Source organism: Oncorhynchus mykiss, chromosome 18 (genome assembly GCF_057628025.1).
Source record: "Oncorhynchus mykiss isolate SJ-2025 chromosome 18, ASM5762802v1, whole genome shotgun sequence".
Lineage (NCBI taxonomy): Eukaryota > Metazoa > Chordata > Actinopteri > Salmoniformes > Salmonidae > Oncorhynchus > Oncorhynchus mykiss.
This window is the reverse complement of record NC_143039.1, coordinates 30,958,531-30,985,998: the sequence shown is the minus strand read 5'-3', so window position 1 is coordinate 30,985,998 and position 27,468 is coordinate 30,958,531. Positions and strand designations below refer to the sequence as shown.

At 43.7% G+C, this 27,468-nt stretch overlaps 2 protein-coding genes across 2 annotated transcripts in view; one reads left to right on the top strand and one right to left on the bottom strand.

Moving 5' to 3' along the window:
• Positions 1-10,182, top strand: part of LOC110495850 (parapinopsin) — a 25,453-nt gene extending 15,271 nt beyond the window's left edge. Inside the window, exons 2-4 of the mRNA XM_021571321.3 lie at positions 2,517-2,842; positions 4,591-4,824; positions 7,313-10,182. Coding sequence (XP_021426996.3) covers positions 2,517-2,842; positions 4,591-4,824; positions 7,313-7,645 — 893 coding nt within the window. The 3' untranslated portion in view covers positions 7,646-10,182. The remainder of the gene's footprint in view (positions 1-2,516; positions 2,843-4,590; positions 4,825-7,312) is intronic.
• On the bottom strand, positions 5,070-27,468 carry LOC110495849 (beta-galactoside alpha-2,6-sialyltransferase 2). Its single transcript, XM_021571320.3, has 6 exons — positions 27,164-27,468; positions 18,191-19,049; positions 15,774-15,871; positions 15,289-15,390; positions 11,346-11,520; positions 5,070-7,046 (listed from the first exon to the last, which is right to left on the bottom strand). Exons 2-6 carry the CDS (start codon positions 18,954-18,956, stop codon positions 6,799-6,801), a joined length of 1,389 nt encoding a protein of 462 aa, XP_021426995.2. The 5' UTR covers positions 18,957-19,049; positions 27,164-27,468; the 3' UTR covers positions 5,070-6,798.

The window sequence follows — 27,468 nt, the reverse complement described above, 5'->3', positions numbered from 1 at the left end:
TGTGTTGTTGTTTGTGTCAAACTGCTTTGCTTTATCTTGGCCAGGTCGCAATTGTAAATGAGAACTTGTTCTCAACTTGCCTACCTGGTTAATTAAAGGTGAAATAATTTTTTTTTTTAAAAACAAGCCCCGTCAGGTGCCTTTACTGTAGATTATACCATTTCAGTTGTTGGGAATTGCTATTTGCACAGTCATGTGATCTGTGAAGCATGTTCTTGTACTTTAGCTTCAAAGAAAAATCCCTCGCACTTCACTAAGCTTGTTTCTGTGGTATAATTCAAAAGTACAGTGAAGATAGGCTACATACAGTGCATTCTGAAATGATTCAAACCCCTTGACTTTTTCCACATTTTGTTACATTACAGCCTTATTTTAAAATTGATTGAATTTATTTTTCTCTCATCAATCTACACACAATACCCCATAACGACAAAGCAAAAACAATGTTTTTGTTGCTAATCAATAAACAATAAAAAATTTACATAAGTATTCAGACCCTTTACTCAGTACTTTGTTGAAGCACCTTTGGCAGTGATCACAGCCTTGAGTCTACTTGTTTATGAAACTACAAGCTCGGCACACTTGTATTTAGGGAGTTTCTCCCATTCTCCTCTGCAGATCCTCTCAAGCTCTGTCAGGTTGGATGGGGAGTGTCGCTACATAGCTATTTTCAGGTCTCTCCAGAGATGTTTCATTGGGTTCAAGTCCGGGCTCTGGCTGGGCCACTCAAGGACATTCAAATACTTGTCCCGAAGCCACTCCTGCGTTGTCTTGGCTGTGTGCGTAGGGTCGTTGTCCTGTTGGAAAGTGAACCTTTGCCCCAATCTGAGTTCCTGAGCTCTCTGGAGCAGGTTTTCATCAAGGATCTCTCTGTACTTTGCTCTGTTCACCTTTCCCTCGATCCTGACTAGTCTCCCAGTCCCTGCCGCTGAAAAACATCCCCACAGCATGATGCTGCCACCACCATGCTTCAACGTAGGGATGGTGCCAGGTTTTCTCCAGATGTGACGCTTAGCATTCAGGCCAAATAGTTCAATCTTGGTTTCAACAGACCAGAGAATCTTGTTTCTCATGGATTGAGAGTCCTTTTGGTGCCTTTTGGCAAACTCTAAGCGGGCTGTCATGTGCCTTTTACTGAGGAGTGGCTTCCGTCTGGCCACTCTACCATAAAGCCCTGATTGTTGGAGTGCTGCAGAGATGGTTGTCCTTCTGGAAGATTCTCCCATCTCCACAGAGGAACTCTGTTCATAGATGACCAGCAGGGTCAGATAATAATAATCACAGTGGTTGTAGAGGGTGCAACAGATCAGCACCTCAGGAGTAAATGTCAGTTTGCTTTTCATAGCTGATCATTCAGAGTTAGAGACAGCAGGTGCGGTAGAGAGTCCAAAACAGCAGGTATGGGACAAGGTAGCACGTCCAGTGAACAGGTCAGGGTTCCATAGCCCTGCCTGCGGTTGAAACAGTTGAAACTGGCGCAGCAGCATGATCAGGTGGACTGGGGACAGCAAGGAGTTATCAGGCCATGTAGTCCTGAGGCATGGTCCTAGGGCTCAGGTCCAACGAGAGAAAGGGATAGAGAGGGAGAAAAAGAGAGTGAATTAGAGGGAGCATACTTAAATTCACACAGGACACCGGATAAGACAGGAGAAATACTCCAGATATAACAGCATGACCCTAGCCCCCCGACACAAACTATTGCACCATAAATACTGGAGGCTGAGATGGTTTGCACATACAGTACAAGCGTCATATGATATTGCCCTTGAAGTGATAAGATATATTTGGGGGTTTTAAGTGGCTAAATTAAAGTATTATCCGGTAAAACCTGCTATCTAGAAACCAAAATGGTTCTTCGGCTGTCCCCATAGGATAACCCTTTTTGATTCCAGGTAGAACCCTTTTGGGTTCCATGTAAAACCCTTTCCACAGAGAGTTCTACACAGAACCCAAAATAGTTAAACCTGGAACCAAAAAGGGTTTTTGTTGGAATCCTTTTTTCTAAGAGTGTAGAAATCCAGTATAGAGAACCATATGCACATGATTACTGGACTTGTCACTCCTATCTGATAACCTAACACAGTGCACAACTTCTCACAGATCCCACTGAACTTAGACTACTGAAGGCAGTTTGCTTTCAAAATGTAACTGAAACCTACAGTATTGTTTTCATAATTGCAGGGGCTGCAATATTCCTCTTCATTGCTGTAATGCACACTCTGATGTGTTCATGGGGCAGCTTAAAATAGCCGCATAAAATAGGGAATTTGACATGTTCCCCCTTCAAAAGTGATTGTTTACTTGGGTATTAAGGCTCAGTTTAGAAAAGCCAAACAGAACACATGAAGTTAGTCTGTTTTCAAGGGTAGCCTGCCAGTGCACCACAATCTGTCTCAGTGACTGTCTCGCAATAATCCATGTAATGGGTAATCACGGTATACCACCATCCCTCTTGTTCTCTCTCTCTCTCTCTCATTCTCTCCCTACCTCCCTCTCTTTCTCTATCCATCTCTCAGGAATTGTGTCGCTAATCTCGCTGGCCTTCCTCTCCTATGACCGCTACAGCACCTTAACCGTGTACAACAAGCGGGCCCCCGACTACCGCAAGCCTCTGCTGGCTGTGGCGGGCTCTTGGCTCTACTCCCTGTTCTGGACAGTGCCCCCCCTGCTGGGCTGGAGTAGTTACGGCCTGGAGGGGGCCGGGACCAGCTGCTCGGTCACCTGGACATCCCAGACTCCCCAATCTCACTCCTACATCATCTGCCTGTTCATCTTCTGTCTGGGGCTGCCTGTGCTGGTCATGGTCTACTGCTACGGGAGGCTGCTCTACGCTGTCAAACAGGTGGGCTGTCCCACCTATCCACATGGGTTCAAATGAAAAATGGCTTGAAATCAATCAAAACACACCATGTAATGTTTGCCTACACATATTCTGTTTATTCGCTATTCTTCAAGCAAACTTCTTATTCTGAATAACTGTAATCATCTACCTGTGAAGAAGTGGTAGGTGTTTACGGTACCTAAAACCAACATGGATGGGTGCATTTGCACGTGTGTGTTTTCGTCAATAAAACATCAATAGAAGTGAGGCTTGAGCAGAGGAGAGTCAAGTTTACTCATGCAAAGCCCCAGATCAGCATGTTGTGTCAGGGTCTGAACCTGCTGATAAACCACTGATAATCAGAAAGACTTGCAGTGTTTAAACTGTCAGTTATTGGGTAGATTGCTGAAGCACTGCCTAGTGATATCTCACTCTCCCAGTCAGCGTTATCTGGTGTCTCCACCCTTCCGTGTTTAAGTAATAATTTGTTTGACATACATTCAGATAGTGAACCCAGCTAGCCCCGCAAAGTCAATGTATTGCTGATTACTAGCACGGTCACCACTGAATTATAGAGGGCTAAGCACCGCGAGTAAGTAGCTTTGCACAAGCGAGCCAAAACAGCTCTCCTTCTTCTGTAGCACGAGGCAGCTTGATGTACAGCCGGGGATCAAACTCTCAACCTCCCAATCTCAGGGCAGACACGCTAACCACAAGAACACTGAGTTGGTAGCAGCTACCATCCATTGTTAGGCTACCATTCAAGTGTCTAATTGCACATATTACCACCATGGTTATCCTGCAGTTTAACTGCCAATTCACACTTGCATGTTCACAGTCATGTATTTATAGAACAGCTAATGGGCTTTCTGCCCACAATATGAATAACATAATGCTGCAGCTATATATGTATATATAGACATGTAATATGCACTCAGTACTACTCCTTCATATGGACTTCCTGTAGAAATATGCCCTGTCTTCAGTGGTCTGTAGACTGAGATGCATGGAATGGAAGTTGGTGGTTACAGATTGAGAGAAGAGTGTGCGCAAAGAGAGAAACTGAACACTACTTTTACATGATTAAGACAGTGTTCATTGGACAGATGGAGTATCCTTAAAAAAAAAAATAAACACTTGGTTCCCTTTCTTCCACTGCAATTAAGACTGATATCCTATTAAGAAAGCAACTTGTGACTAGATAATTAGGCAGTTGCCTAGACTTTTTTTCTCAGCTGGGACGGATCTTATGGCTACAGGTGTTTCAGAATACTCAGATCAGACAGGTCTGGCCTGGTAATGAGATTAAGTGTTTCGACTTGCGTGACTAAAACGTAGCCCTGTTAGAATAGTTTTTAAAAAGCGCTCTTCCTTCCTGGAAGTTCAAGCAATAACTGATGTGACATGACAGGATAAGTAAAAGGTAGTGAACTGGAAACCCTGCGTCACTCATCCAGTCCTGTCAGGTCACTTAGCCTTTTTTAAAGTCAATTAGGGAAGGAAGTCTTTATTAAAATAATTACAAGGAAGGATGATTTTTTTTTAAGTGTAGGTGAAGTATGACACTGATTAACCTATGTCAAGGGAAAGGAGGCTTTTATATAAAATACAAATGTAAACATTGATTAGCCTAAGCAGTGAAGGAAGGAAATTACATTTCTCTTAAGTATAGTAACAAGACCTTGTATGTCCTTCTACATCCTCCTATGTGATTGGCCTCTCAGGACATACATTTATGCACAACTTTATGTATGATCATTTCCTCTCAGGTGGGGCGGATCCGTAAGTCGGCGGCGCGGCGGAGAGAGTTCCACATCCTGTTCATGGTGATCACCACGGTGGTGTGTTACCTGCTGTGCTGGATGCCCTACGGCGTGATCGCCATGATGGCCACCTTTGGACACCCGGGCCTCATCACCCCCATCTTGACCGTGGTGCCCTCCATCATGGCTAAGAGTAGCACCGTCATCAACCCCCTCATCTATATACTCATGAACAAACAGGTGAGCAGAACCTGAACCAAAAATGTGTCCTCTACTCATCTCCTCCGTTACATTGATGTGAAAGACATGACCAGATGAAAGCCAGCCCAATGAGGCGCTTCCACCATTATTTCTTTCACTGGTCAAGTATGTTTCAATCAAAAGGGAGGAGACGAGCAGGTAATACATTTAAGCAATTGAGATACAGCCCTTGCCTCTTGAATTGTGGGATATGTAGTTAAACAGCGAGTTAGACAAGGGTCAACTCACAAGGCAAGTAAGATCTTTATTTACAACAGTTTAAGTATAAAAGAAATACAAATTTTAGACAAACTAACAAATGATGTTCAGTACAAACTGATTCTGGCTATAGAAAATTCTGTAAAAACAGGATTTTTGTTTAAAGATCCCAAAAGGTGTCAATATTAGTGTTTACCCTCAACAGTAGATCAGCCAACACTTCACATTTCTATTGTTGTGTTTTTGTGCATTCCATTCACAATGTACACAAACAAGTGAATCATCGTAAGGACATTTTGTCCATTTATATTTCTAAGCTGAGGCCTCTGCTTTGCTTTTGTAGTGGTTAATTTCTAGAAGACGTAGTGTTAACAGTTAACTTCACACAGGGAACATTTGGCACAGTATCAAGTCTATCACCATTACCAAAAGCCTTAGACCACTGCGCTCCTGGTCTAAGGCCCTGCATCTCAGTGCAAGAGGCTACAGTCCCTGGCTCAAATCAAGGCTGTATCACATCCGGCTGTGATTGGGAGTCCCATAGGGCGGCACACACCAGGTTTGGCCGTCATTGTAAATAAGAATGTGTTCTTAACCGACCTGCCTAGTTAAAGGTTAAACTTTTTTTAACATTTTTTTTTATAAATGCGCCTCAAACTATTCATAGCTGCATTCATTGCATTACACTTGACAAGACTTCAATAGGCAAACAAACCACATGTACATTCTATTTACACAGTGTGGCTGTAGAATCATGTCAAGGCCAGGAAAAGTAACTGTTGTCAGTTTGACCATCTGGTCTTGCGGTACAGTAACTTTAAATAGCGTACGTACATCGAGGACACTGATAAGAAAGTTCCTTACACACACACACACCAGTGGTTAGGTTAAGACTGGTCCATACACAAAAAAAGTGAAAAGAAAAGTTGTTTTTCCTCATAGACCTACATACACTACTATCCCTGAATTTCTCTAATAAGGTCTGCAATATTTTTAAACCAAAAAGGAACACAACGTGCTTTTTGAACTGCTTAAATTCAAACCTACCCTCTCAAGTAAACCCTTTACACTGCATGTTTTCAATTCTCTATTCCCATGCTCTAAACATGACCTGTACATGGAAATGCACCTCATTAGTTGAATCGGCAAAAAATGCCTCGCCCATGTACAACATTGTGTCACAAGAACAATACCTTAAAAAGATGACCCATCTCTCCAGTAGGAATACATTCCTGAAGGACTACTTCATTACACAATACGACATGACATCCACATGCCCTAAACCCCCCTCCCCCCCTCCTTACAACATTGATGACTATTGCTATCCTAACCAGCAGCAACAGGCTGTTTTTGTCTTTTTCCAGGCTCAGCGAAAACGAAGAAGTTCCTCTGTAGGCGTCACTTCAGAGTTCGGCCTTTAAACTATTTCACTTCTTTTAATGTTTAAACGGCTTGTGAAACAACTATCATTTCAACACCCTGACAGTCTCTGGTCTCCGAACCGGATGGCCAGAGCAGCTTCAGTTTGACACTATCCATTGCGGCAAAAGCAGTTCTGGAGCACGCTAGCTTAACCTCTACAGCCTAAGATTGATTAGTATTGGCACCACTCTCCTCCTCTTCACTTTCGTCCAGGTCAAAGGTCAAACGCCAGAGCATGGCCCACAGACGACAGTGCTGACTCAACTTAGTCTCTTCAGTTGCTTGATTAGTATCGGCACGCGCCGTCTCTTGATGGCCATAGGAGGTCAAAGGTCAGGGCCCACAGTTGACTGCGTTGAACCCAGAGAGCGTGACCTTGCCCTTGGTTTTGAGGTCGTGTTGCGAGGCGCTGTTCATCCTCTGGACCAGTAGTTTCTCAAAGAGCAGGGGATGGTACGCCCCAAGGGTGCAGGCGGCGTCGTAGTGGTGCTCGTGGTAGTGGCACAGGTCTGTCTGACGCAGAGAGGGGATGTACTCATAGACATGGACCTCCTCGCACAGCGACATCATCAGGACGATGCCTGGAATTAAAAACAGGGCAAATATTAATTCATTACAGTTTATACTGCAATCTATGGGTCAAAGCATTTTTGGGCCAGTTTCCTAGACAGACTCAAAATAATTTACCACGGAAATTCTCTGGAATCCGACCTTTAGTTTGCATCTTTTTTTTTTTTTTGTGAAGAAATGGGTTTACACTGTGTTGACAAACTGGGAGTGACTCGCTCTCTGACACACCTTCTCACAAACACTCCTCACATACGCTCTCTTTGTCCCTCTCTTGCAGTTCTACAGGTGTTTCCTGATCCTGTTCCACTGCAAACGGCCCAGTTCTGAGAACGGCGTCTCCTCCATGCCTTCCAAGACCACCGTCATCCAGCTCAACCGCCGGGGTCACAGTAACAACGTAGCAGTCACGCCCCAGCTCTCCACCTGCGCCAACCACCATCCCCACACAGTGGAGTGCAGCACTAACAACCGTGAAGTCACCACCCCAGTCTCCGAACAGACCAGCCCAGACCCCAACCAAGAGATCACCTCCTGTGGACAGCCGCCTACCCCCCGAAGCCCTTCTCAACCCACCCCCCCTTTCCCCCACGTGACAAACGATATCCAGTGATCCACTGTGTTATGATAGTGTCACCACCGAGAACTCTACAGAGGATGTGGTGTTAACCCTGACATTTGTCATTTGGTGTCGCCCCCGCCCCCAAAAAACGGTCTACACAGTGATCTCTCATGTGGCGTCACCCAACAACTCTCCATAGTGATTTGTCATCATGAAAACGCCTCAGACTACCCATAAAATGATCCATCATGAGTCATTGGGTCACCAGAGAACTCTTCTATACAGTCAGTGACCTAATCCACAATGTTACCCAGACAGAACTATCAATATCTTCTACTAACAAAGTGATCTATTCCAAGTAGTCATCACCCCAGAAACTAACCTGTGATATATTATCTTATTTAAACAGGATATCCCAACTGGCGGCCTACAGGTGGATTTATTTGGCCCCGCAAGTTCATAGCAAAATACATAATATATATTGGAATTTACATTGTTCGACGTAAGACTAAAAACACCATGAAATCAGCTCCAATTGATTTAAAGTTTTGAAATGATTATGCTTTAGTAAATGTTATCGGTTTTGGCTTCTACAGCAATTATGTTCTGTCCCCCCGCCCATCCGCTCAAGAAAAAAATAAATACGTCGGCCCGCGGCTGAATCTAGTTGATGATCCATGTAATAGAAGGTGTGTCAACCGCCCCGACCCAGCTAGATGGTCAACTGTTACTTTGTCACTCAGTAAAAGGTGTAGATATCTTCCTGTCAAGTCTTGCCATGAGAACGCAACAGTGTGGTGGTGTTTACTTAAAAATAAAAACTTGTATTTTTCCTCAACTTTGGTTTTCATATTGTTACACGTTACGTCGATAATACAACTCTGGGGTCTAAGACTGCAGCGGCTTTAGTGTTGTCATTACTGTTACAGTACCTAAAAGGCTTTTGTCATAACTGTTATACACAGAACCCAACCCGGCTGCGCCATCGTGCGCTATGTATTTTGCCCCCCACACCAAATGCGATCACGACACGCAGGTTAAAATATCAAAACAAACTCTGAACCAATGACATTAATTTGGGGACAGGTCGAAAATCATTAAACATGAATGGCAATTTAGCTAGTTAGCTTGCACTTGCGAGCTAACGTTCATTTGTCCGATTTAGCTAGCTTGCTGTTGCTAGTTAATTTGTCCTGGGACAAACATTGAGTTGTTATTTTACCTGAAATGCACAAGGACCTCTACTCCGACAATTAATCCATACATAAAACGGCCAACCGAATCGTTTCTAGTCATCTCTCCTCCTTCCAGGCTTTTTCGTCGTTTAATTTATATGGTGATCGCATCTAAACGTTCATTGTATTACCACGACTACCGGCAAAACAGTCCGTCTTTCAGTCACCCACGTGGGTATAACCAATGAGGTTATGGGAGAGGCCGGACTTGCAGTGCGACCTGCGTCAGAAATAGGAATGAGTTCTATTTTAGCCCTTGGCGTCGCAGACGCTCGTTGGCGTGCGCAATAATTGAATAACATGGATTTCTACATTTATTTTGCGGCGCACGCGACGTGTCCGGTCTGGTCAGCATGTTACAGTATAAGGTCATAACTGTGTCAATTTCCAATTAAGTGAAATAGACAGTTCATCTTAATTGGTTCTAAAGCTTCTATGAAGCCTATGTGAATGATGTTGGTGAAGCTGAATGCTTTGTACCGCATCTGTGAGATCAAATTGGGCCTCTTATTTGCTCAGTTTTTATATTACACTTCATATCAGTTCTTGAAATAATGACGGATAATCACAATGTTTATACAGATAACTAAGGGTGTAAATCACACATAACCATGTTCATTTCTCGATCGCACTAAGTTGCTAAATCAAAATGTTCACACGCCTACTTCGTGGTTATTAAATCACTATATAGCTGTGGATTAACTATTTAAGATCATATCTGTGCATAAGAACATTTTATAGATGATGCACCTGGGTGAACTGTGTAAAACTGGCTAGTATTACACTCTATACCGGAATTAAATGTTTGGCAATGTGAAGGGATTTTCCATTTCACTGCAGGGTGTGTAGGGCAATAAACCAGAAACAGTTGGAGAAGTGTAACAGAAAGTGTGCATGTTTGCAACACTTGAAGCCATCATCCCATTGGGCAAAATACATCACATCAATGTTCAATTGTCAGTTTGAAATGTTGTTTACAATTATGACAATGTGGAAACAATGCTGACCCAACCAATATTTGCATGTCGGGATGACAGCCAGGCGTTGTATGAAAGCCACAACCTGTTAAAGTTTCCATCTTTCTGTGCCTGTAGTGTTGAGTCATGCAGTATCTGACTTTGCATGTTGACATGTGCCTCAGTCTACAAGTCTAAATGATGTACATAGGTACCTACCAGATCCCAGCAGGCAGTCAACAGCCTTGCACCCCACTGGGCTGCCACATAGTGGCTGGCTGTAGCCATCATACGGCACTTGCTTGTCTTTATCCACATGACAAACTGAACAGCACCGCCTCTCACTGCCTAATAAACTGTAACCCCAAAACAGTTAAATAAATGGACTGCAATCCTCCTTCTGTGAGTTATGGTCTGCCTCACTGAGCACTGCTGCTGGCAGTGAGTGTGTGTTCTCTTTGTGTGTGTGTGTGTGTGTGTGGCGGTAGCACAGTAACGTGCTCGGGGCGACAACCTCAAGCCCTCTTGCTGGGCTTCCAGGAATTGCCATGTTGCTATGTTGTAACCCCCCCATCCCCAGCCTCATGTAAATTGAGAACAAAACAAGAGGGGGAAAAAAACACCACACAGGAATGAATCACCATTCTGCTCTTCTTTCTGTACTCTGTACTTTCGGTCCGGGTGGGAATATTTGATGCAGGTTTCGAATGATATAGATACCCAAGTATAAACATATGATGTAACTGTGAAATCACTTTGAAAAAATGATTCAAAGTGAAACAGGTTGCTTCGCTTTGACAATAGCCCATTTTTTTTGTTGCCTTGCTATAATCTTACCCCTAATGTTCACATCATTTCTCATGTCTCACCACCCTGCTCTTTCCAGAGTCCCAAAACAGCAACACGGGACACAATATGGGAAAGTGGGACAACCTAGTCAGTTGTACAACTGAATGCATTCAACTGAAACGTGTCTTCCGCACTTAACCCAACCTCTGAATCAGAGAGGTCGTCGGCGCCCGGAGAACAGTGGGGTAACGGCCTTGCTCAAGGGCAGAATGACAGATTCTTACCTTTGTCAGCTCGGGAATTTGATCCAGCAACCTTTCGGTTAATGGCCCAACGCTCCTACCCACCGGGCTAACTTGAAAATTAGTATTTGCTTAATGACGTTAGAAAATCGAAAATCAACTTGATGGAAAGCCAATCGTTAATGGGCACCTGTGCCCTCTTGACTGTGTAACCTTGTAAATAGATGTTGAGCACACAGGGAATAACAATTAAGCTCTTATATTTTTACCTTTGAGCAATCGCAGATCTCACTCACTAAAGAAGAAAAAAAAAACATACATCCTTCTGGCTGCCATTTCCTTAAAGCCTGCTTGTCTCCTTGAACCAAGGATACCACCATGTGTTCTGAACTAGGCCTGCATTATGTGCTGCATCTCAACGGTTAATAAAGTTGTGTGAATTCGATGCACGTTGGCTGAAGGGTACCATGTCAAACAAATAAATTGATGGGTGGTTTGCCCGGGTGTATGATCAGAGGCGCATGCCCACCTATGAACCCAGAGGATGGGGGGTTAGGCTGGATGTTCTCCTGGGTGTTCCCCTGGATCACGTCCCACAGCTGCCAGATGAACTTAGGGTGGAGGACGTAGAACGGTTGTGTGGGGTGGAGCCGCCGCCGTTCCTCGTACGGGGTGAACAGGTCATAGTCTGGGTTCCCGTACCACTGAAGAGGAGAGGAGACTGCAGTCAGCACCAAGCATCTCTCTTTACGCTATCTGAAATAGAACGCTGCTACTCCGGGTCAGCACAATCATGACAGCATCTCCCGAGGGTCAGACTCACTGCTGCCACTGCAGTGTTGACACAGTGCCTTTGTTAAATTAAACTACTCCTGAAGCTCAGCAGGGTCAGCCTGCTACAGCGCAGTCTACCTGCTACTGTATTTCTAGAGCACCTAAAATTAGTATTAGGACTTTATTTGACTACAGGAAAGAACGTAAGTTAAAATGCTACAGATATTGCGCCAATATTGTGATGCAGATTTTCTTAAATCCATCACCACCATACTGACTGACTCACAACACCACCACAGGAATCCCCACGCCCCAAGCTAAAATGTTGTATAAATCCATGTTCTTCATACACCACGGCTTACACAAGAGCCCACTAAATCCATGATTCAGTGAACAAAGTCAGGCATGAATATCCCCTTGAAATTGATGACAAGAGACCGTCACAGAGCAACATTTTAAAGTCAAGATTTGTTACACCAATACTCATTCCCTCATTCCCATAGCAGGTATTGATGAATGACTACAGCAGATGTGCTTTAATTAGCTCTCTATTCTGGAAGTTAATCTTATTTTGTATCCCACATGGCACCCTATTCCCTACAGTACAAGGGCACTGCTTTGACCGCAGAGTGAACATAAAATCAGCCTTTGATCTGACACCCAGTGACGTTAAGCTGTTAGGTGACAGATACCGTGTTGGTAACTCTTTGGTTCTTTCAAACAGTCAGGATAACATGGGCCAAAATTGAGTCAATTATGCCTTTTAAGCATTAGATACAGAACAGTGATTCGTTTTAAATTGGATTCTGGGTCTGGAGCACATTTCTTGGTAAAGTCTCAATGAACGTGTTCAACCATCCATACAAATTGGGTGCATGTAGAACAGTAGGCGATACAAACACACACATGCACTGCTGCAGGCGCACAAACAATAACATACAAACAATGGCTTTCACTTTCAAAGTGGATGCCATTAGAATGACAGTCCTTGATCATTGGCCTTATGCGCGTGTGTCCTATCTGTATTTTAACTAATGCCATGAAATTGTGTGTGGCAGACAGCAGAGGTAATGTAAAACACTTTATTACATTGTTCTCCATATACAGTGCCTTCGGAAAGACCTAGGCTTTTCCACATTTTGATACATTACAGCCTTATTCTAAAATTGATTAAATAAAACATTTTTCCTCAGCAATCTACACACAATACCCCATAATGACAAGGTGAACTGTTTTTATTTTATTTTAGCAAATGTATTAAAGCTTAAAAACAGAAATACCTTATTTACATAAGTATTCAGACCCTTGCTATGAGACTAGACATTGAGCTCAGGTGCATCCTGTTTCCATTGATCATCCTTGAGATGTTTCTACAACTTGATTTGAGTCCACCTACGGTAAATTCCATTGATTGGACATGATTTGGAAAGGCACACGTGTGTGTGTGTGTGTGTGTGGTGTGTCAACTATTCGCCACTTGACAGTGCATATCAAAGCAAAAACCAAGCCATGAGGTTGAAGTAATTGTCCTTAGAGCTCCAAGACAGGATTGTGTTGAGGCACAGATCTGGGGAAGGGTACCAAAACATTTCTGCAGCATTGAAGGTCCCCAAGAACAGTGTCCTCTATCACTCTTAAATGGAAGAAGTGTGGAACCACCAAAGCTTCCTAGAGCTGGCCAAAAGGTCCCTACAGACTCTCAGACCATGAGAAACAAGTTTGGTCTGATGAAACCAAGATTGATTTGGCCTGAATGCCAAGCCTCATGTCTGGAGAAAACCTGGCACCATCCCTACAGTGAAGCATGGTGATGGCAGCATCATTGCTTTATCTTGGCCAGGTCGCAATTGTAAATGAGAACTTGTTCTCAACTTGCCTACCTGGTTAAATAAAGGAAAAATAAATAAAAATAAATAAAATAAAATGCTGTGGGGATGTTTTTCAGGGTTAGGGACTAGGACATTAGTCAGGATCGAGGGAAAGATGAACAGAGCAAAGTACAGAGAGAGATCCTTGATGAAAACCTGCTCCAGAGTGCTCAGGACCTCAAACTGGGACAAAGGTTCACCTTCCAACAGGACAACGACCCTCAGCATACAGCCAAGACAACGCAGGAGTGGCTTTGGGACAGGTCTCTGAATGTTCTTGAGTGGCCCAGCCAGAGCCCGGACTTGAACCCGATCGATTATCTTTGAAGAGACCTGAAAATAGCTGTGCAGCAACGCTCCCCATCCAACCTGACAGAGCTTGAGAGGATCTGCAGAGAAGAATGGGAGACACTCCCCAAATACAGGTGTGCCAAGCTTGTAGCGTCATACCCCAAGAAGACTCAATGCTGTAATCGCTGCCAAAGGGTCTGAATACTTATGTAAATGTGATATGTTTTTTTATTAGTAATACATTTGCAAAAATGTCTAAAACCTCTTTTTGCTTTTTCATGATGGGGTATTGTGTGTAGATTGAGGGGGAAAAACGATTTAATCAATTTTAGAATAAGGCTGTAATGTAATAAAATGTGGAAAAAGTCAAGGGGTCTGAATACTTTCCGAAGGCAATGTATACAAGGGTACATTCAGCAATGGAACATTCAGATAGAAATATTTCTATGTAGAACAAACATGCCTCTCTGACATGCAAAATAAGGAATTGTGTCTGCTCTATTAATTACATTTCTACTTGCAACGTTCAATAAAGTTTGCCAACTGAACTGTGTGACAGAGGAGGAAATTCTAACAAACTGACAAGGCCTAAATTTGTGTTTTCATAAGAAACATTTAATTAGTGTTTGTTTTAATGTGATTGATTTTAGGACCCTTAGGCTAGTTACCATCTCTTTCAACTGACAAGACAAACAAATTACATCTTGCATACTCTGAGAATGGAAGATTGGAATCCTACCAGTGTCTCAACAAAGAACTCGGAAGAATTCCCTTTCACACTTACATTTCCAACAATGTAACAGCAATTTGTCAAACTACTTTAAAACAAAACGGAGCATCTCCAGAGGTTATACCCTGTTGATGAACACTAATAAACTAGACAACCATTTCCCCACCTCACCAGGACTGAGTAAGTCTAAGTCTAAGTCCGTATCGTTCAGCTTTTCCTCATTACCACCCAGTTGATCATCATGTTTCCTGGCATCTGGAGAGTCACACGTGAACCACATTAAATCACAAGGCTGAAGACAGCACTGTCACCATTGAGCGTGTTCACACAGTTGGTTAACTGACTGTTAGTTGCACTGGAGAAAAGCCTCTGCTAGAATGTTAGCATGACCGCTACCGCTAACAGGATCTCAGGAAGGGGCCTGTGTAAGCCAAACACCAGATACCTGAATCTAAACACACTGACACTTTCTGAATTATTCAGTGGAAACCCTAAGATGTTTTTGTATAAAATATGAGGCACTTTATTGTCCATTTAGAATGGAAATGAAGTGTTTACGCTCGCTCACAAGACACACCATTGCTGGAAGCAGCGCTCCTGGAGCAATTGTAGGGCTTTAAGTGCTTTGCTTAAGGCCACAACGGCGATGCTTGCTGGCTCACTCTGCACCAGACTTTCCCTAAGATGAACCAGGAGATGATTAGGAAGTCATTAATGACACATACACTACAGCGCGTGACTGACAGTGTGAGTGAGTGAGTGAGTGAGCGAGTGAGAGAGAGAGAGAGAGAGAGAGCAGAGAGACCTACCCTGAGCAGGTCCACAGAGTACGGTGCAGGATCCCAGGCCACCAGTGTCATACCCTTATACAAAGAGCTGGTGTTGAAGCGATGTCTGGGCCGGGCCAGGATCTGCAGGGAGACAAATTACTGATCGCTGTACTGACAGTTCTCCAGCCCCCCAGGCTAAATGTAATCTTAGCTGGAACTGGAGTATTGGACACACAAATATGCGGCAAGCAATAAGAGTACATCTCACCTACAGTCCACCATGTACAGATCCCATACGCCAACTTTTCCTCTCCCAGTGATAGGTGTATCATGAAAGACTGACTAGATAAGTGTGGTAGTGCTGGGATAGACTGTCTTAGTGATCGGCCTAGCGGTTTCACTCAGCTCTAGATCAACTCAAATCATATTCAAAAAAAGGCAGAGTGTCAGTGATTCCACTGTCAACCAATAGGGGGTCCTGAGTACCAAAGAAAAGGTCACAGGAGGAGAAGTGGGCGACCTACCTGAGAGTTAATGATGCGGATGGTGGTCTTGTTGCCCACGTCATTCTCATAGCCCTCTGTAGGAGCAGCGTTGAAGCGAAGCACAGCCTCATGGGAATCTGAGTACAGGGTATGGACATTATCTGCATGCATCAACCCAACAGTACCATTAAAATGGCATGGTTTATCTACATAAGTAATGTGGCTGGTGAACGTCTCCCTCGAGTGCAGTGGTATTTAAACTTCTTCAGTGGGGACCAACATTTTTCAGCCAGAATTTCACAACCAAATTTAATGACACAACATTAAAATTTGTACAATTTGATTTTTACATAAACAAATAACCTTAAATTTCATTGCATTTTCATGTCTTATCAAAATGAAAATAAATACCTGTATTTTTATAATTATCTTCTCAAAAACATTTGTATATCGTCTCATTCAATAGTCTGAACTCTTCATTTTTTATAAATTATATATAAACACAGTACCAGTCATAAGTTTGAACACCTACTCGTTCAAGGGTTTTTCTTTATTTTTTTTACTATTTTCTACATTGTAGAATAATAGTGGAGACATCAAAACTATGAAATAACATATGGAATCATGTAGTAACCAAAATAGTGTTAAACAAATCCAAAATTGCCACCCTTTGCCTTGATGACAGCTATGCACACTCTTGGCAACTGTACCGGCAGACAGCGTGTTTGGCGTCGTGTGGGCGAGCAGTTTGCTGATGTCAACGTTGTGAACAGAGTGCCCCATGGTGGAGGTGGGGATATGGTCTGGACAAATGGAAATTTAAATGCACAGATATTGTCGTGCCATTTATCCGCCGCCATCACCTCATGTTTCAGCATGATAATGCATGGTCCCATGTTGCAAGGATCTGTACACAATTCCTGGAAGCTGAAAACATCCCAGTTCTTCCATGGCCTGCATACTCAGGCATGTCACTCATTGAGCATGTTTGGGATGCTCTGGACCAACGTGTACAACAGCGTGTTCCAGCCAATATCCAGCATCTTCGCACATCCATTGAAGATGTGTGGGACAATATTCCACAGGCCAAAATCAACAGCCCCGATCAACTCTATGAGAAGGAGATGTGTCTCGCTGCAAGAGGCACATGGTGGTCACACCAGATACGAACTGGTTTTCTGATCTACGAACTGGTTTTCTGATCCATGCATCCACAGATGCATATCTGTATGCCTAGTCATGTGCAATCCATAGAGTAGGGCCGAATGAATTTATTTCAATTGATTTCCTTATGTGAACTGTAACCCAGTAAAATCTTTGAAATTGTTGCATGTAGCGTTTAAAAAATAATAATAATAATTGTTCAGTGTACATGTAGTCTTGGCTCTGGTAAACTACAATATTATACTCATCATGACGCTTATGAGTCACTAACCAAACTCCAACACTAGAGAGCGGCAAACCCTTTCCTTTGGAGGTCTGATCTTACGGGCTGAAGTGTCACTTGTAAAAAGCTGCCTGCATTACTGTCACGGCTCTTCCTCCTCATTTCAAGGACACGCGGGCTGGCTACTCACATGAACAGATACATGAGGAGTGACAAGCCAGTCTGATGCGATCAACACGAAAGGCTACTGAATGAAAACAAAGCAGAGTGGTCTAAAGATCCCCGTAGAGTAAGCCAGGGTTCCCATTCACACGCACTGAACGCGGAGCAATTTCTATAGGCGTGAGGAACTTCCCAGCTTCAGAGCTCTTAAGGGTAGAGGCCAGTTCAATTCCAAGGGTGAATCAAACCTACCAAAGCCATACACTTATGCAGTGATGAAGACGAGTCTGACAATCAGCTGTAATAACTTGTACAGTCAGTCTGATTAGTAGTACTAACTTGTTATTAGTTAGGAGCTTGAGTGTAATATTGCATTGTCTGTCTGTCCAGACATGCTCTTCATTTCATGTGAATAAAGGTCAACAGTCGAGCCTCAGTTCCTGATAAGCTAGCCTAGTCTCTGTGGAACTAGGGTCAGGAGAAATGTGGTCGTCAACAGAGGTTGAGGTGAGGACAACAGTTGAAGAGACCACTGGGACGGGGGCCAGAGGGGCCCAACCCAATAACACTCCAACTGAAGCCTTCACCCACCTCCCCGCCTACGAAAGTTCTGGGTTCAGGCCGGGCCAAGACCTGCCCAGCAACAGAGAAACTGTTTATCTTAGACATACAAGGAGATGACTCTGCCCAGTTAGAAGGTATACTTTTGTGATTATGTGACTTGTATGTTGTGTTATGCAGCTGCAACATCCTGCTGGGTGTAATAAATCTAGTTTGAGCTTTACTTCCATCTAGATTTATACCAGAACTTGGCAGCTGTGTCTTTATTTACATTGGAGCTAACAGTTACGTTATAAATCCTGCCGATGTTCGGAAAAAAGTGTATCACCTGTCCTACAGCACTCACCAATTTCTCTCCCTAAGGAAGAGTTGAGGATAGCCCCGGCCGAGGTGACCACCGCACACGACTTGAACCTTGACCCCTGGCCCCAAAGCTGCTCCAGAGGTCGTGGGGGCACTAGCCTGTCCCAGCCCAGGCCAGAGAAGGGTTGCTCTGTCCCGTCCAGTGTCCTCAACCTGGCCTGCTCCTTCAGTTCACAGAGTACATCCCTCCTGCTCTGCCTACCCCTGCGCAGCCCCCTGTAGGCCACGTGGTGCCTGTTGAGATGCAGGTAGTCCCTCATGGACTTCTGCAGGTGTGGAGCAAGCATCCCCGCTGAGGCAATGCCCCTCCGGAGCCACTGGACCACTGCCTTGGACTGGGATAAGTAGTATTCGTCTCTGCCCCCTCTCTTCTTCCTCCTCCTCCTCCTCCTCCTCAGGCTCTCCCTCCTAATCTTCTCTTCCCTTTCCTGATCTCCCACCTCATTCCAGACCACCTCACCATTCTGGTTCAGCTCCAGGGCCTCCTGTTTTCCCTGTCGGCTGTGGCTGGGGTCCTGGTTGGCGGGGGAAGAGGAGGACGACACCTCGAGAGGAGAAGCCCTGATGCCCGATGGACTGCCCTGGATGGAGGCCAGACGGCGGGTCTCGGTGTGGGTGAGCGAGGAGGGCAAGCGGAGCTCCACGTCCCGGGGGTCCAGGAAGTGGGAGAGCAGGGCCAGGAAGATGAGGAGCCAGGCCAGCATCGCCACCAGAACCAGCTGCCTCCACTGCTTCATGGTTGGGGTCATGGTGGAGGACCTGGGAGACAGGGTGGGGTGCAGCTGGGGTCCTGTCCCGTCAGTGATCCCTAGAGGCCGACCTGGAAGTGCTCAGAATGAGGCCTAAAAAGAGATTTATTTGTTTATTAACTTTATTAGTATAGCACATTTTCATACAATAAAGTGGATGAGCAACTTCAGTAGTACAGGCCCATGTCATACAACACAATGCATCTGTAAGTGTAAGCACTATAATAGCTTAAGGTCTAAGGGCCCGGGGCTGGGTTTCTACTAAGCTAACATATGGAATTGTTTTAAGAAGGCAATACTAAGATACAGGGATTCTAAATCCGATAGCTAAATGTAAGTAGCCCATATATATATATATATTTGATGAAACTTTGAAATGTGACTATTAGCCCATAGACAAGCACTGAATAACACATTCATACATGGCAATACAGATGCGGAAGGCCAACATTAGTGGATACAGTGGATTGAGATGCATCCCATGCAAAAACACAACAAAAAAACAGATATCTCTAGCTTAAACAGAAATTTTGATAGGGATTTTTGTATTATGGTAATTAGATTTTCCGCAGGGTCGCGGACAGAGAGACATAAGAAACACTACAAAGACCAGGATGGACACATCTCCCTTGTTGAAAATGCTTCCTCCCTGCCCTTCTTTCTCCTCTTTGAAGTTCTAACGGAAGTGGACTGTCTTTTACTTTTGAGACATGAAAGCCTTCCTCTCTCTCGGACGTATCCTGCCCGTGTCAGAACTTTCTACTTAAAATAGAAGGTGCTGATTACTAGTTTACCAAGCAATGGGGAAATGTAGAATAATAATCCAATCCTTCCTTCCATCTATCCTCGTATTCACTCTTTGATCCTGTTGAGGTTGACTGTAGCTTTGACAGCATTGTGGCCCTGAGTTGGTTAGGTTAGGTCATGTCTGTTTACATTCTCTATGGGCAGGAGCAGAGGATGGGTTGGGGAGCTGTGCTGTACCTCTCCCATGTACCACAGTGAAAACAGAGCAGACAGACTATGTTTTTCCACACAGTAGAAAAAGCTTAATCATCCACAGTGGGACCTTGTTTGTGAAGTGAAACCTGAGGTAACGTGATGTGCATCGTTTCAGGATATTTCTGAGCAAAACGTAAATTGGTGTGCTCACTCAGGGAAAATGTGTTGTCCAGAGAAAATATTGGAATGTGTCCTTCTCCGTTCACCACTGTGCCACGTTCTTTTGCAGGTGCAGCCAATTCTTACCACCCTGTCCATTAGTTAGCCCAATGGGGGGGCTGGGGGGGTCAGCAGTCATTATAATAGCAGGTAAATGTAATCACGGGCTGTGGCACGCAGGAGCAGAATGCTCAGTGTAGCTCTCACAACAGCACTCGCTAATTAATGACGTTTCTCCAATTTGTAGTGGAATTGGCCTCTGGAGTCTTTTCTAGACTAAATGGAGAGCCTTGATGTTTTCACACAGCAGTGGTAGAGACGGAGCCATCACAGCTGAGTATTAAGCTAAGAATTACTTAGGTTTAAAAATAAGCTCAACTGGATACCTTAATGAGGCAGTGAATGAACAGAGAGAGAATGCCTTCTATGCCATTAAAAAACAAATTCAAATTGAAATACCAATTAAAATTTGGCTAAAACTAATTGAATGTGTCATTGAACCAATTGCACTTTATGGCAGCGAGGTGTGGGGTCAACTTGCAAAACGAGATTTCATCAAATGGGACAAACACCCCATTGAAACCCTGCATGCAGAATTCTGTAAGATTCTCCTACATGTCCAGAGGAAAACTACAAACAAACAATGCATGCAGGGCAGAATTAGGCCAATATCCACTAATTATAAAAACTCAAAAAAGAGCAATTAACTTTTAGAAACATCTGAAAGACAGTGACTCCCTCTCATATCAATACCAAGCCCTGCAATGCCAAGAGCTGAGCAAAGAAAAGAGTCCCCTCATCCAGCTGGTCCTGGGTTGACAAACCTGTTCTACTAACACACTGAAGCCTCAAGACCAGAACATCCAATCAATCAGAATAAACCAAATTACAACACAGTCAAAACAAAACTACATTTCTTATTAGGAAACACAAAGCTAAATGCAGTGCTATCTGGCCCTAAATCGACAGTACACCGTGGCTAACTATTTGACCATGGTTACTGATCAAAACCTTGACAAAGTACAGACTCAGTGAGCACAGCCTTGCCATTGACAAGGGTAGACACAGGAAAACCTGGCTCCCTGTAGAGGAAAGGCTGTGCAACCATTGCACAATCTGAGACAGAGATGCATTTCCTGACGAAATGTCAAAAATATAAAACGATTAGAGTGTCATTTCCTTCAAAGGTCTTTCCATCTCCTCCAGTGAGCCAGTGCAGTGAAGGCTAGCGTGAATGACACGGAAGGTTAAACTGAAATAATAACCTCTATCTGCATCGGGAAACGCTACTGAATGGTGGGAAATTAAGGTGATGAATTTAAATTCCATTGGGTAACCCACTGGCAGTATTCTGAAGAGAGAAGTCTCTTCTTTGTTCCATTCAATTGTGTTTAAACTAGGCTACTAAAGCAGGCCCTCCATTTCAAAAGCAGGATTTGAGTGGCATTAGTATGGCATGGGAGAAAAGAAAGGAGAAAAAAAAAATAGGGCTTCCCAAACCTTGTTTTTAGCAAAAGACACCATGAATGAACTCTGCACTGACATCTCCACAGGCACTGACTATATATTCCTCACTACAAAGCCTGGAAAGCTGGCTGCCCCCCCCCCCCCCCACCCTTCCTAATCAGGACACAGGGGTCAGAGGTCACACGTCTGTCTCCAATCAGATAGAGACAATCTTGCCCCAGGAGGAACACAATTGGCCCTCTGCTTTCTCTCCAACCAGACACTCACAAATTGAACTGGGCGAGCACGAGCGTCATTTTCCTGCCTGAACGCAGTGCTGTAGCAACAACCTGAACACAGTGCTGTAACAGCAATAACACAACGATCCATCAAACACACATTAGCTAAGTCAACACATAAGAACACACCAAAATCCTCTCCCCACAGATACACCCAGATCCTCTCCACATAAAAACAATCCATCTAGACCCTGACGGTAATGTCAAGGTGTAGGCGAAAACAGAAACAGCATGGCTGAGATAGACAAGGGAAGCCAAACAACAGCTGTGGATGTTTCCTCTGTGCCTCTGAGATGACTGAGATGATTCATAAAACCACATCTGAGAGAGGGGGAGATAGAAAGATGAAAAACAGAGATAGGGTCTGGTTCTGCCTTATAGCCAATCATAGACATAGCAGGTATTATGTTCTAAAGTGGAAAAGAGACATCTTCAGCTCCAGCCTGGTTGGGAACGCAACTGACCGCTGGCCCTCTTCACACACCAGCTGGTCTCACAATGGGCCACGGGGTTTGGCACATGGCTCCTGGTCTCTCCAGCAGTGCCCACGCACACACAGTCATGCAAACACACAGGCAAGCGCGCACACACACACGCAAACCCCCCCCCCCACACACACACACGCAAACTCACACTGGCACACAGTGTGACACACACTCTCTCTCTCAAACACACACATACACAGCCTGTAGAAGTCATTCCAGAGAGCCAGCAGCAGGAGGTCTCTCCGTGGAGAGATGATATCCCGCCTGTCCTGTTTCTGCTGACAAAATGCCTTCCTCCATCTTCAATGACACGCCTCGCTAAGCTCCATCTTTTCTGTTATCCTCTTCTCTCATGTGCTGCTGGCCTGTTTAGAAAACGCTCCTACATTGCCATTGTCATGGCACATAATGCATACTGTATATGCATAATTATAAACTGGTTGGTTCGAGCCCTGAATGGTGATTGGCTGACAGCCGTGGTATATCAAACCGTATACCATAGGTATGACAAAACATTTATTTTTACTGCTCTAATTTCATTGGTAACCATTTTATAATAGCATTAAGGCACCTTGGGGGTTTGTGATATATGGCCAGTATACCACGGCTAAGGGCTGTATCAAAGCACTCTGTGTTGCGTCGTGCCTAAGAACAGCCCTTTACCTCTTGATGTGGTGCATGACAAATGCTCTTGATGTGGGAGGAAGGTAAATGTAGCTTTGGCTCCTGGCTAAAGCACCATTGAGGGAGGCTCTCTAATAACCATGGCAGGAGGGGAATTTACAGTACACGTTATACCACCAGGCTTATCTACCCTGCTACCTCTCAGCTCAAGTCACATGTAGAAGACAGAGACTCAACGCCCACATGGCTGCAGGAGAAAAACTTCAAGAGGTTATTTTCAAGCAAATGGAGTGGTGTTTTGTGTTGGCTTGCGATTCCCTTATCTGTCAGTGTTTCTCCCTCGATAATATTACAACTGACGAGACAGCAAACACATGCTCTTCACTGTATCATGATAATAAATTGTACTTAGTTACAAAGTACCCAGAAACTTTCATGTGACTATGGGGGGGAACTACTGTAACAGTACTGTATGCTACCCAGAAATATTACATTGCAGTTTTCATTTGACAGAAATCCTCTCCACTTCCTGATTTGTGCAGATATCACACAATGCATGGATATAAAAAGTACACGATAACATCTGTGGTCAGGAAGGAGAGCAAAGTTCCGTGTTTGTTTGATGGGAGCTCTAGATTAAAGAAAAATGAGTCACACATATGGGTTCCCAGGGGAGGTGTGGTGATCAGGTCCTACCTCCTGTGACCCGGTTTTCATGCGATCTTTTTCCCCAAAATGGATGTCAGTCTCAGGACTCTCAGTGCCTCCAGAGCAAAAACCACCTCATCCTGAGACAGAGAGGCTGACTGACTCAGCTCCAGTGTTCGGTGGTAATGGCAACTTATTAACATTCCCAAACATCCTGAGGACCTCGTAAGTCTCCCTGCGGATTCAAATGAAAAGTCTGGGATCCACTGTGGTAACATAAATGATACAGGACGGAACGAAGAGGTCTTTCTTCTTACCTTTTTGGGGGCAAGTTGGTTAGCCTATCACAAAAGAGTAAGTGTGATAAAGGCACAATGTCTCTTCTTGTGTGGACCAGTTTTATCTAGCCTTCAAACTCACCAAGCAGTTGTTTCCAGTTTTGCATTAAAAGAGAGGAGCAAGACATCAGAACTCTCTACTCGAATGGCTTTAGGGAGAGAACCCCTGTTTTGTGTAGCCTAAGCCTCGTGACCGAGTCTGTGACTGAATGAAATCTCATAACAACTACTGGCCTATCTTACGCAGGCTGGCACCAGACGTGACTCACACAGCATGGGCCAGGGGGTTCAAAACAACAACAACAAAATCAAATAGGGGCTATTCCACAGTAACAGAATGATGCTGAACCATTGATTGCCAAGTTAAACAACCCATACAACTCAATGCACTACCTTCAATTGGTCGCATTGATGAGAGCCGCACCTTCTACATGGTCACCTGACTCAACTGTTATAATTGATACATGGCTACTTGCAGTGAGTATTATATTTATTGCGTTCTGAAGTTTTTGGAATTTGCACTTACTCAGGTGGTAAATTAGCCCCACATAAAATGTGCCTATGATATTAGTGCACATAAAGATACCGGAAAATTCATCTGTATTGAACAAAAAAAGAAAGAAATAAGACATTTCTGGGGCACTATTTTAAAAATAACAATAGCCTAATTGTTAACCCAAAATGCACGACAATCATTGGATTAGGCTGCACATTCAAATCCCAACATTAAAATATGAAACACCATCTCAGTATTCTTTTACACTTTTTAATAAAGCACCGAATTACATTAGATGATGAAAAGAAAAAAGAAAAAAAATATATACATGTATTTTGTATGACGCAGAATTTGTTTTGGGGGTGAGTCCAAATCATGGACTGGTGCAACCAACAGAAAATCCTAGTGGCTCCAGTTCCACCAGGGGAAATTGTCAGTCTGGAGTGTGATGTGTGATCAGTTACTTCCCAACCCGGGCTACCATACTGTCCTACACTACTTTTATTTACTGTCCATGATTGGTTTAGATTTGGACTGACCAAACTTCAACGTCCATGGAAGTCCGGTGTGGGTCAGAGTTCAGTGGGTGAAGGGGCTGGATACAGTAAATGGAAAGAGAGGGGGCTCATGGGTAGGTGTCAGTAAGAGCTGGGAGAGGTGACATTAACTGGAGAGACAGGGAGACAAAGAGGGAGGGGTTGTCCAGACTGTTTTCACACTCTTGGTCTGACCACCACGTGACAGAAAGAGAAAGAAAACAGTTATGAGCTGAACTTAACAGTATGCCAGTGGAAGAGAAGACAGTAGCAGGTGACCCAACAGTGGTTTGTGACTACTATGAATTCCCATTGCAGCCAATTCAGTTTCAGTCATTCTGAGTTGTTTTGTAATTGTCTTTTACTGATTTATTAACAGAATTATGTGTTTGAATCACTTAATAAATCATAAACCAAATTGATATCAGTAAAAACCTACAGCTAATTGATAGGTCTACCTTTACTTGTTAATTCTGTGATCTTCCATTCTCCTCCGTCCTCATCAGGGAGAGAAATTATAAAATATCTTAAAGATTTGTGGGTTTTTTGGTAACAGAATGACAAGACACTAGGCAATATTACTTAAACTTACAGAAGACTAATAATTTTTGCAAAACTACGTTATGAATGTAGATATTAGTTGGCAGGGGCCTTTACTTCAACGTTATTGTGTTTTGATGCATTTCTAATTGCTTATAAAAGACTGTCTGCTAGATGTTATCGAAAACCCTTTGTCCATCCATTAGGCTAGAAATCAAAGCCTTTGGTTTAAAAAAGTAGATACGCCTTCATTTCTAAAAATATAGATTATGAGTTTCATGTGACACCAAATTTGATGTGCTCATGGGGCATTTTACATGGAAATGCCCTATACTGTCTGGAACAAACCATGGAGCTTTCAAAAAGCACCCAGAAATGAATTCATGCTGTATCTTGCAGCATAACGCAGGAAGCTCGTCTTCCAACACATTTCTGTGAAGGTGTTTACTTAACATTCTAAACTGAATGGTTCGAGCCCCGAATGCTGATTGGCTGAATCCTGCATAAGAACAGCCCTTAGCCGTGGTATATTGGCATTCATTGGCTATATACACACGACACCTCCTCTGGCCTTATTAGGTAACACACCACATGGCGAGACAAGGTGTTCTTTACCTGCATGTCATTTTCTCACCAAATCCCCAAATTGCAGCTACAGCGATACGCACTTGTGTAGATCTGAGAGAATAGGAAAATAAAAAGCAATTTGGTGACAACTTCACCCATTATTAGAGAGCAAAGAGGAGCTATTACCTTACTGACAGCTGTACCGATCCAGGGTTAGGCGGTAGGGGCTATGGGTTGATTTAGGATTGGGTGTTTTAACAAAGGGCTGCAATTGACACACACACACACACACACACATACATATACACACACAACCACACACAAAGGGAGGGATACCCCATTCCCAACACCAGGTGTTCACAGGTGTCCAGTAATTAAGATGTCAGGACTGTGAAAGGTGGCTGAACAGACTGGGCCTGGGAAGGGCTATCAGACAGGGCTGCAAGACTCGGTCACCCTGCCTCTCACCTGTCTGTCTCTCTATTTAACATGTGCAAGTCCATCTGCATAGTGTAGTTTATCATGTCCAAAACGTAAAATAACATAGTAAAGTTATGAAAAGATGAGTCAATATAGTCCAATGTGTGTATGATTCGTTGTAGCCAAGTTGACTTTTGAGAACCAATATTGACTCAAATAAAAGCCTTCACATGGCAGCTTGTGTTGATCCTCTCAACACTCAATAGGTGTGCTGTGGGATAAGTTCACTGCAGGAATGAGGACTGTTACAAAATATTGAGAAATATTCAAATTAGACATTAAGAATATAATATCACTGGCGTTTTCAGCTCGATGGGAACCCATATTTTTGTTGTAGGTGAAATAGGCACACGTTGTTTTGAACATGTTATTAGGATGTAGGCAACTTTGTAATTCACGCTATATTTCGGATAGAAGCCAATGACAATGTTTTAACCGTTCATTCTGCATGCCCCCTTTTCCGTGGCACAGTTTGAAACCCATTGTGATCTCTATATAAGCGTCCCTCTCATCACAACCCTCTGTTTGAAATACCCATGGCATCGTTGATTGCTCTGTCTGGTACAAAGATGTTAAAAATGCCTTACCTGAGCTAGTCAAACGCTCTTACTTCCGGCGAACATCGACATTTCTTCAGGTTTAGATCCGAAATGCAAAGACTAAACGGAATGCATGCTTTCGCGCCATCTTCAAAGAAAGAGGCAAGTTGCAATCGAACGATATTCAGTGCTGCTCGACAACACACTATAAGATGTGTAATGTGGCGTTGTGGTTCTTTCAATTGAGGTATAAAAGAGCCGTCCTTCCTCGATAATTGTTTTGGGGTGAGAGAGAGAGTAGGGTGGGCGGGGCATAAGTGAATGTACTGTGTGCCAGGCCGAGCAGTTTACTT

What these genes read in the sequence shown, in the direction of transcription:
- LOC110495849 (XM_021571320.3), bottom strand. Translation starts at nt 18,956, where the DNA reads ATGACCCCAACCATGAAGCAGTGGAGGCAGCTGGTTCTGGTGGCGATG. An exon ending in TCCGCATCATTAACTCTCAG is followed by an intron (nt 15,391 to 15,773) that starts GTAGGTCGCCCA and finishes GTCTCCCTGCAG; the next exon opens with ATCCTGGCCCGGCCCAGACA. An exon ending in ACTCTGTGGACCTGCTCAGG is followed by an intron (nt 11,521 to 15,288) that starts GTAGGTCTCTCT and finishes TCTCCTCTTCAG; the next exon opens with TGGTACGGGAACCCAGACTA.